The 10,641-nt window shown below is 42.8% G+C and overlaps 1 protein-coding gene across 1 annotated transcript; it reads right to left on the bottom strand.

Moving 5' to 3' along the window:
* Window positions 1–615: 615 nt before the first annotated feature.
* On the bottom strand, window positions 616–9,625 carry CLDN12 (claudin 12). The gene is made up of 3 exons (XM_036406752.2): window positions 9,536–9,625; window positions 7,198–7,264; window positions 616–4,583 (listed from the first exon to the last, which is right to left on the bottom strand). The coding sequence occupies exon 3, from the start codon at window positions 4,559–4,561 to the stop codon at window positions 3,824–3,826; it is 738 nt and encodes a 245-aa protein (XP_036262645.1). The 5' UTR covers window positions 4,562–4,583; window positions 7,198–7,264; window positions 9,536–9,625; the 3' UTR covers window positions 616–3,823.
* Between the last annotated feature and the right edge of the window lie 1,016 nt (window positions 9,626–10,641).

Below are 10,641 nucleotides of genomic sequence, written 5' to 3'. Positions count from 1 at the left end.
GACATATGGGGAAAGGAATGGGATGGATCATGGTGTTGTGCAAGACTCCATGGGGAAGTCCTTTCTGTCCACTTAGGTGGGGAAAACTCTATGGTATATCTTTCCAAGGCAATGCCCTGGGGATTTCCCTGAGGGGGAAGGACTCAGAGGATTCCACAGCTCTGTACTGAGTCACTGTAACCTGCTGAGCTGTAGTAGCCACGAGCAGCACACAACAGAAGTGAAGCATCAAGAGCCACTACCGTCCACTGGAGTGCCACAAGTCCCTGGGATGCCCAAATGACTTTCACAGGTGAGGAGGCAGCATATTCTCCAGCTGACAGCACATCCTGCACAGCAGATGGGAGGCAGGAGTTTGGCTTATCCCTTTTCAGAAGGGCTGGTTTGGGGCTTTGTGATACTTAAAAAAATTGTTTTGTTTCGCTCAAAGCAGGAGTCCTATAAAATTAGGCAGCTAAAATGCAGTATACACATTTTAAACCAGTTAAGGTTTAAAATACTTGGGTGATCAACAGTGGTCACCTGAAACAGTCTGGTGATCAATATTGAAAGGTAACGTCGTTCATATTCTAGTAGCTACTGTTTTCAACAAAATTAATCAAAATACACTGCATCTGTATGAGACTCTTTTATTAAAAATACATATCTTCTGTTTCACATAAAAAGAACCAACACTTAACACAATTTAAAGAAGTTGGACAGGAACTACTTGAAAAAAGACAGGTTCCTGTAATCTCAGAGCACCCAACCTTTACTGCACAAGCTACAAATTAAAATATTTCTGTATTTTCTGTTAAAGTCTTTCACAGCAGTGCCCAGGAAGGTGCAGCTGGTCAGAGGCAGGGGTGCTAACTGCTCCCCAAAGGCTGTTCCCTGGCAGACATACCTGCAGGACACATGTGCTCTCTCCCAGTCCAGGGAGGCCTGTCACTCCCCAGCCCTGGTGCTGGGCACGATGGCAACCTTAGCAAAAAATAAAAAAAGCTGGAGTGGCACTCAGCTCAAGTGTCACAGGTTGGCCATGTCTTTCTGTAACAAAGGAAATACAGCACAGCACTTCCAGGTAATTTCACTTAGGATTCAGCAGAAACATAATAACAGCATTGATGAAAGAAAACCAGCTATGCTTTGGTGATAGAACATGATGCAACAGTCTTCTTGCTAACTGAAACCTATGCTGGAATCCATTATCTTCTGGAGCCCTACTTTTCATAACTCATTCATCTCTGGCATTTAGAAAGACACAATTTTCACACCAACAAGTTATCAGCTTAGGCAGCAGCAAATACTAATTAAAAGTTCTGTGCATAAAAATCAAAGTCAGAATACAAAAGAGCTGTCAGAGGCATCTGCTATTAAAGTGCACAGAGAACAACACTGGCTAAACTTATATTCTTGTAGAAAGCAACAGTTTGCCAGGCTGTCATCTGTTCTGGAGATGCTGAAAATTCAGCTCCTTTTTAAGTCACCAAGAGATACATTTATCAACTCTTAAAAATGACCAAAATGCTTGGCAAATTCAGGCTCAAAGAGTTTATCAGATGCTGACTGTAACATTTACTGGCCAACTCATAACTGAAGCAAGGCACAAAGAAGAAAAGACACTGAAGTGATGCAGAAGCAAGATGACATTAAATCACACACCAGTGGCCCCTTTGCTTTGACCTTACAAGGCATTAAGGGAGATGGGCAGCTAAACCAGCAACAGTGTTGGACAAGCAGATGAACAGTAAAGCAAAGTTCAGTTTTGAAGAAAAAAAACTTGGCTTGCATGTCATTACACGTGTTCTAATCCCATGCAAGTCATGATCTGATTAAAAAAGATACTTCATACTCTCACACCCTGTAAAACTAAGAGAGTATCATGTTTGGAGGCATATCTCCCCTTACATACTTTTTACTGTCTACAGTGTTAATTCCTTCAGACTGCTGTTAAATCAAGCACTGTGTTAAAGGCCTGGCACTTTACTGACTATGCTGGGAATTATGATAGAGATCAGCTTCCTCCCTCAGTCCACTGAAGTCAGATCTGCCAGCTAAAACACAATCTTTCTGTGCATACTATTATTTCACAAATTTTAACAGACCAAGATTTGCCCAGTACAGTACTTGTTTCTATTCCTAACACCTAGAAGAGGAATCTAAATGGTTTTCAGGACCTTGGATGAATCTTCAGAACTGGAATTAAAGAAACTGACTGGTTTTTTTAGAAAACCAAATTTATTCTGGGGTTAATGAAATGCAAATATCCACTAAGCTCCAGAATGCCACCAATCAAAACAGCTTTCCTTACTGGGATGACATCTTAAACATAAGATCTTAATTTACCAAAACCTGAGAGAATCAAATGATTGCTTTAATTATAGCACTCTTCAACTCACTGTCATGGAATTTTCAAGTAATGTCAAAGCCCATATTAAAGAGCTTGGATCCTTAGGGCTCATCTGCTGCTCTGTATTTTAGAAGGCAAAAAGTGATTTAAAGACATCCCAGGTTGGGAATTTACAATCCCTCTTCATCCTTGTAGAGCTACACAGTGAAGCTCAAAAGTTATTCAAAATAGCATCTTATGGAAAATAGGAATAGGGAACTTTCTGCATTTATGAGGTGGTAGCAGGGGAAATAACTGGATTTTAAAATAGCTGAATTTGAAAGTGTTAAAGAACCAAGCTGAAAAGGTTAAGTCTTAATCAGTAATGAAATAAGCTACAGCATGAAAAGTCCATCAACCATAAAGATCAACTCTGAAAAAAACACAAGCTCATTGGTCCTTGTATATACACTTTTAAAAAACATCTAGATTAAAAAAAAATCTCTCCCCAGGGTTATAATTCCCCTTTCAGAGAGATGTTGTTATAGCTTGTATACAGTGTTTCAAAAGGATCTTTCATAGTCTTCATAACTCTTTATGGTTTTCCTAACCCTTTTTGTAGGGAGTGACATTTCTCTCCAGAACTGAACACTTTGTATCATACTTCAAAATCCACTTTTAAGAAGGCCTTCAAATAAAAAGACATCCAAGGTTCTAATCACAATTTTTAAATACTAGTGTTTTTACTTTTAATCACAAAATAGATCTTGTGAATTTGCTAACTTAGTAAAAAACAGACTAGAAATAAAATTCACAAAAGATTTCTAGCCCGCAGTAATTCACAAAATGCTATTAGAGCACAGAACAACATTCGTAGTTAAATCAGTTGTATTCCTTCTGACAGCTACTTCAAAAATAAAGGGTAATTTGGCACTAATTCTGTTACAGAAGTTCCAAAGCAAGTATCTGTTTGTGTGTACAGCAAAAAACAAAGAACAGTGCACAGAACTGAATTAGTCTGCCAAACACCCTTTTCAGACATCACATATTACAATATGTGGATCTGGATGAACAAGAAACTCAGTGAATCCCCTACACCCAGTTCCACTGCCTGCATCTGGACAATACATGGGTGCAAGGGTCATACAATGAGATCAGAATTTAGGAATAGCTTATTAAATCTCAAAGACATTCAAACCTCCTTTGACATCAGCAAGCAAAAAGATGGATACGTACAATTGTTAGTGTACTGATCCAGCATTAGCAGCAATTGTGACTGTAGTGAGCTCAGAGTCAAAAAAATAAGAAGAAAAAAAAGGAAAGGTGGTCAAGAAGTAACAAACAGACCAGAACAGCAACAGACTTGCTGAACTCAGGCCTCCATGGCTTTGTGCCTTGGGAAACTTGACCTTACAAAGAATTATGCTCAGTGCAGGGCAGCACAGAGAATCAAGCCTACAATTTTCGTGGCTTGAATGAGCACAAGAACTTGGCTTCCAAGGCTTTGTCTCCCTAAGATGAATGTGTCACAACGGGAATGTCGATTTCTACGGCAGAGAGGCGAGAACGTGCGGAGTAGGGCTGAGAGGCATAGCTGTGCATGCTGGGGGCGTGGGAATACAGGGGCTGCCAGAAAGGAGAAGGGAGGCTTTTGCATGCACAGTACCACAGGAACAGCATGATGGAAGTGAAAAACAGACCGCCAGCACTGGCAATGGCAATAAATACAGAGATGTCAAAGCTGAAGATGGGCTCGTATTTCCTGTTCAGATAATTGTTATAAAAAATGACCCAGATGGACGGAATGAGACAAATGGCACAGGCAAGCAGGAACAAGAGGCCGGCCACGAGATGGCAGCCTGCACTGTTTACCAGGCACTTGGCCAGCTTGACGTTTGGCACGGTCGATACAAAGGCTGTGTTACACATGCCAATCATGCACAGGAACAGAGCTGAGACAGCAGTGAACATACTCAGAGGAAGGGCAAACTGAAGAACACGCAAATCCAGCTGATCCACAGCCGTGTACCACTGTGGGTCATAGATCACACAGTCTCTGCTCCCATCAAAGCGCGCGCACTTAATCCAGAGTCCAGTGTAAACCGTCACATTCCTCTCATTCTTGTTGTACGTGTACAGTCTCATCTGCCTCCAGTTTGGAAGCAGAACTGCTGCAAGGAGCCCAGCTACTGAGGCTGTTCCACTGAGGAAGGCCAGCACGGTCGCCGCATGAACATCCCGGCAGCCCATATTTGCCCACAGAGGTTGCTTCCTGCCATTAGAAAGAAAAATATAAATGAAAACCATGGACACAGGACTAACTACAGTTGATTGTTGATTTTAATAAACTTAGATGACAGCTAGTAGGCACTAACTTTGTGGCACCTTCTTTGTCTGACACGCTTAAGACAGTGGTAACACTGTCTTAAAAACCACTAAATTCATGCTTTAATGAAATGTCATCTTATTTCACACAGACTTATGACTTCTCAGCTGACAGACTGTTGAAGTCGCTGTGTTCAAGGTAAAAAAACAAGCACATTTGAATGTGTGAGTCTACATACACAGCCATGATTTAAGTTCACCTGTCCTCAGCTGGCAGCTCCTTGTCTTTAGCCCAGATACAATATCAGAGTGCATGCTCAGTCCTACCATGCTGCTGCATGAGTAAAAGGGAATTGTTAATCCTGCATGAGTAAAAGGGAGTTGCTTAAAATCTTCATCATTAGACTGGCAGGGAATGCATATGTAGGCAGTTATACACATTTTATATAGGCCAAACTGTTGACAAGAGCTGTGAGATGGTGGTGGAGGATCTGTAGAGTAACTTACTATGAATTTTTCAACAGCAACTAACAGTTCTGCCACACTACTCCTGCCTTTCAGAATCAACTGTCCAAGCACACAATTACAGAAAGCAGATGACTTTTCAACTTTCACATTTTTCACTCCAGAGCAAGTGTTAATACTGCTTCCTTTTCAATATTACCACTGTCTGCATACCTACTATAGTCTCTTGTCTATAGAGATGCTGAGAAACAGTCTCAGTGATGGGCCTTTACAAAACAAACAAAAACTTAAAAAAAAAAAAGACTCAATTCAAGTTATCAGTTATCCCTTCTCTGCATGACCAAGATATTTCAAAGAAGCCTAATACATAAAGGGCACCGAGCATTTACCCCAGAGTGTACTTGAAGCTGGACACTAAGAATTATAGTACCTAAAAATGAACAGATGCTTTGCAAATTCTTACTGAGCACCATTCAGTTATAAACTCCTCCTGAAATTTCTTCCAAATTATTATACAGCACTGTACATATCTATCAAATGTCCAAAGTCATAAACCAATCCCTTAAGTACCAGAAGTTCTGCTTAATGCATATACAGGTAACTGAATATGTGTTTCACAGAAAGGTTACAGACATGGCTGCAAACAAAAAGGCAACCAGATCTGATCCCTCACTCTCCTTTTATACCTGCAAACATCCATTTACCAGGGAGCTCCAGTTTTCAGGTAAGGAATTCCCATGTATACTGGAAACACACTAAAAGCATTATCAAGCCATACAGCTAGCCAGCATTCTATTGATTTATAGACAAATAAATGAAGTTCAGTTGGTTTCCTAAGAAACCATTAGGCAATTATTTTATGCCATCTAACCCTGAAGAATTGCACTGTAATGTGGACACTTTCATTTAAGTGCTGATCACAGCCTAGATTCCAAAGAAGCACTCTGTAAAGAAATAATGACAACCCCATTTATGCTAACAACTACCTTATTTGTCAAAAAGACAGCATTACACTGTTGCTAAGGATAGCTGAGCGTGGGCAAGCTTCTCTTCCCATGGCAGTAAACTTTTCAGATGGCAGGTCATTAACAGGATAGCCCCTGGGTAGGGGGACCAGAGAAGTATTTCCATTATGATTACTTTAATATGATGCCTAACTCTAGCTTCAGTAAGGTCAAAACAATCAACTTGCAAGAAAATGGAACCATAACAAATGATCTTCAGGGGTAAATCTAATCTTACATCAGATTTTGCTTTCTTCAAACTTGATGCTTTTGCTCTTCCATAAAGAGCTTGCCTTTCCCTGGATAAAACTTCCATGCAGACGGGGCATACTCCAGGACAGAGCTATATGTGAACCAGCTGGAATAAACACATGACTGACCATTTTCAGAAAGCTGCTGTTTCTGAAAATTCATTTGCAGTAGTAGATTACAGCAAATAGGCATGGTTGTCTTTTAAGGATGCTCTGTCCCGATCTAAAAAAAGGCACAGTCTCTCTTTTGGGACACCTGTCTCCACAATCTCTCTTTTGGGACACCTGTCCCCCCCATATTTTCACCCCCTGGGGCCGAGGGGCATCAACACTGAACCCTCTTGGTTCTGAGGCCATTGCCTCCCCTTAGAATGCAGTCTCTGTATCACAAGGAACATGGTTCTGTCCATGGCTATACAAAAAGAGTCCAGCAAAAGCTACTCTATCATCTCTTCTCACTAGGATTCTTCTACTATCTCTCACTCACCCAGACCTCTCTCACACTGGCCCATTTCTTCTTCATCTTCCACTCTATCTTCTAGGAAAAGTCAATGTTCTGTAAAGTTCTCATTCTCCAAAAAGGGGTTAAAAGCTCCTACAAGCGGCCGGCTGAACCCCCCCCTCTTCTCCGTCCCAGCCGTGCTGCCGGCGCAGGCCCATGTTTATCAAGCTTCAAGGTTACAGTCCCAGGCAGCCCACCATCCCTTCCATCAGGGGAGACCTATCCCATCTTGCAAATATTGCTGGCTTGATGACTGTAATTATAGCTTTAGAGCCCTGAGGAAGACAGTAACAAAACAAGTGTTGTCTTAATTAGATGGCTTCAGTGCACTGCACTTACCAGCAGTGTCCTCAAACCAACAGAAACTTTAGCAACTTCTCTAAGTAGGAAAAAGGTGTTACTGCATCTAAGAAACAGAACAAAGAAAGAATCAACATCATATTTGTTTCATGCAATTTCAGCAACAGCATTTACATTGCAATTCAGGAATTAGGAATATCAGTTATGTTTGCATTAGGCCAACTCCATCACCTTCTACAATTTGCTCTTATTTAAAAAACACAACTCAAACTACTTTTTTTTTCTTTCTTCAATTTTTTTCTCCAGAGCTTGTTCTATCTATTCATCTCAAAAGCCAAAGGTGCAAAAAAACCTGCTTCTCTCATGGGTGTTCCAAGACACAGAGTTTGCATACTGAATTTTATGTTTTTAGCAAAAAATCCGTAAGAAGTCATACAGAATGATTACTGCAGATGTTAAGGTTCCAGGCTGCACTTAAACAGCAGTGAGGAAAGGGTGCAATGATTATTTAATGTCAGAAAACAAAGGACAAACTCTAAACTGTTTATATATCTTGTGGGTCTCTATTCTTTCCTGCCTTCTACACAAAGGTTTCAAGGAAATTGGAGAAAACCAGGAAACACTGGTAATGCCTTTTCAATGGCTGTCCAGCTTTTCCAGAGGAACAGATCCTCTTGTGGATTTTCTACCCCCACATCTAAGTCCCAAGATCAAATCTGCAGGTCATAATAGGTACATCATTTACTACTGGACAGCATCAGACCTCCAAGTATGTCAGTATGCAACTGTTAAAAGTTACAACCTACAGCCGAATTTGTTGGGCTAACATGTGCAAAGAAAGAGTTTATTCTAAACTACCCATATCAAACCCTGAAATATTATAAAATTCATAAAATATATGAATAGGCTCCGTCACCTACAAAAACATCAAAGAAATCCTTCTATCAAACTATCTAGGCAAGAAAGAGACTTGACAACACAGTCATGAACCCTGATTTTTTCACTGATGAGAAAGAGGGTTTCAGATTTGGAAACTCATTAATAAGAATGCTATTGCACATAAGACACAACTGCAGACACACAGCCTGGAGCAGCAGCTTTTGTTCACTAACATTACTGATGAATTTTCAAGCTTTCTGTGCACTTTGCAGCTGAAGCCAAGATAAACACACAGACCTCCCTCTGCAGGTTCACACCCATGAACAACCACAACAACATAATTAAGTAGAAAATTAGTGCAGGCAAACAAAGCTGTCAGAGGGAGCTGTGCCCAGCCCTGGAGTCCCTCCCATTAAATGATGAAACCTGTGCTGTAATAAACAGATTCAGAGCAGCTATGGAATATTCCCCAATACCCAACTCATTTTTGCAGAAATTGAGTTTCTTTTGGTTTTTTCTTCCTCCCTTTAGTCCATCTGATTTTACTGTCTAATCCGGTGGTGTTTAACAACTAGGGACCTCAATCACTTGTCAGCTAGTTGTCCAAGGGAAGAAAACACACTTTGGCCAGATAAAACCCTGCCTTGCCTTAGATTCTTGGCTTCAGCTTCTTCCATCCCAAGGATTTTAAAGCTGTACTGTGGAAGGCTCTTCTATGTGATCCACAGAAGCTACCAGTCCTAATAGCACCCTTTAGTAGGGACAGATTTTACCCCCAATTCTAAAGATCCATGTTGCTGTAATGAGAGATGTTGGATGAAGCTGGTTAAAAACTGGTAAGTCATTAAAGGCCCACAAAATAAAATAATGAAAAAAAGACAACAAAAGGGACATTTACTGTAGACATAATTCAGAAATGAATAAAACCAGCTCTGTTCCCTTGCATGGCCTTGAAAAGCCCACGGTCTGGGAAGCATCACTGTTTTGTAAAGCCCTGTAGGAGAGAAGTCAAACGACTGCCTGACTATCCACAACAGCATGAGCAGTTCAAAATTTTTCATGACTTTTGGCTAACTGGCCACCAGAAACTGGAGGCCTAAAGCTCGCCAGTTTCAAGGGACTGGCTCAGAACCACTGCCACCAGTTTTTTTTTTTTTTTTTTTTTTTTTTTATTCTGGGAATCAATCATGCAGTTCCACGTTCTACAAAACTCCTACTAAAATTAAATATGCATGTACCGGGTTAGAATTAACGATCCTAGCTAACAAATTAGGACTTCCAAGAAAAACTTGGAGCAGAGGTAATTATTTTACCGACTGAATCGTCAAGAGTAGCTGACGCACGGAGGGAACACACAGCGTCCCCCCGGGGAGCACCGCCGATCCCCGCCCGCGACAGCGATCCCGGACTCGCGGGGGAGCCGAGAAGCGCCGCAGGGCCCGGGCTGGCCGTGCCGGGGCCGGGGCCGGGGCCGTGCCCGCTCGCCGCGCCCGCTCACCTTTCCGCCGCGCTCCTGAGGCGCCATGGCCGCCGCTCCGGCCGCGGAGCCGCCGCGCTGAGGGGAGGCCGCGGCCGCGCGGGGCCTTGTGGGGCGGGGCGGCGGCGCCGGCGCAGTGCGGGCCCGGGCCGGCCCGGCGCACCCCAGCTCCAGGCCGCCCTGCCGGGCCCGCCCGCTCGGCGCTCTCTGCTCTCCGCCAGCCCGGGCTGGAAACGCCGGTGCTCTACCACACGTCCCTACGGTAAGGCAGCTGAGCGCAGGTCCGAGGAACCTGACTGCGGCAGGCAGCTGCGGCCCGCGGCGGACAGCTCCAGTAAACCACGCTGCCTCTCAGTACAAACGCACCCCCTCTCCCCCCTTAACCTCACTCATTAAGACCGGCGTTCACAAAGTCTGGAAAAAACAAAATGCTGTTTTCAGCTATTTCATAGCCTGCAGAAACGGAGGCTCAGGGGTCACGAGATCACTGTACAACCCCCTGAAAGGAGGTTGTAGCCAGGTGGGGGTCGGTCTTCTCTCCCAGGCAACCAGTGACAGGATGAGAAGCGATGGCCTCAGTCTGTACCAAGGCAGATTCAGATTGGACATCACGAGGAATTTCTTCACAGAAAGGGTAATGGGCTGCCCAGGAAGGTGGAGGGAAGAGGTGTTTAAGGAAACACTGAATGCCATGGTCTAGTTGACAAGGTAGTGTTTGATCATTGGTTGGACTCAATCTTACAGGTCTTTCCCAACCTAATTCATTCTGCAACTCTGTAAAACAGACAGCCTATTCTTAGCATCAGTGAAAGCATATTAGCCCCGAACAAACACAGTAAAATGAGAGGAAAAATCACATTAAGAACCAATACCAATGATAAAATAAATGCATTATTGTGGAGGGATAGAAAGTAAGAGAATAGTGCAGAAGGTAGTCACACCTGAGGAGTTGCAGCTGCACTAATCACCAAAGATTAGGAGCAACCCTGCCCTCAATAGGCCACAGCTGTGTCCAATAAGACACGTGCTACAAAAGAGTGGGTTAGGTGGGTGAGGAGAGAGTTAGTGTTTGTTGGCTGTGCTGTGAAGAGAGTTGGAGTTTATTGTCTGTACTGAGAAGGAGTCAA

Source organism: Molothrus ater, chromosome 1 (assembly GCF_012460135.2).
Source record: "Molothrus ater isolate BHLD 08-10-18 breed brown headed cowbird chromosome 1, BPBGC_Mater_1.1, whole genome shotgun sequence".
Classification (NCBI taxonomy): Eukaryota; Metazoa; Chordata; class Aves; order Passeriformes; family Icteridae; genus Molothrus; species Molothrus ater.
This window is presented reverse-complemented; position numbering and strand designations above follow the sequence as displayed.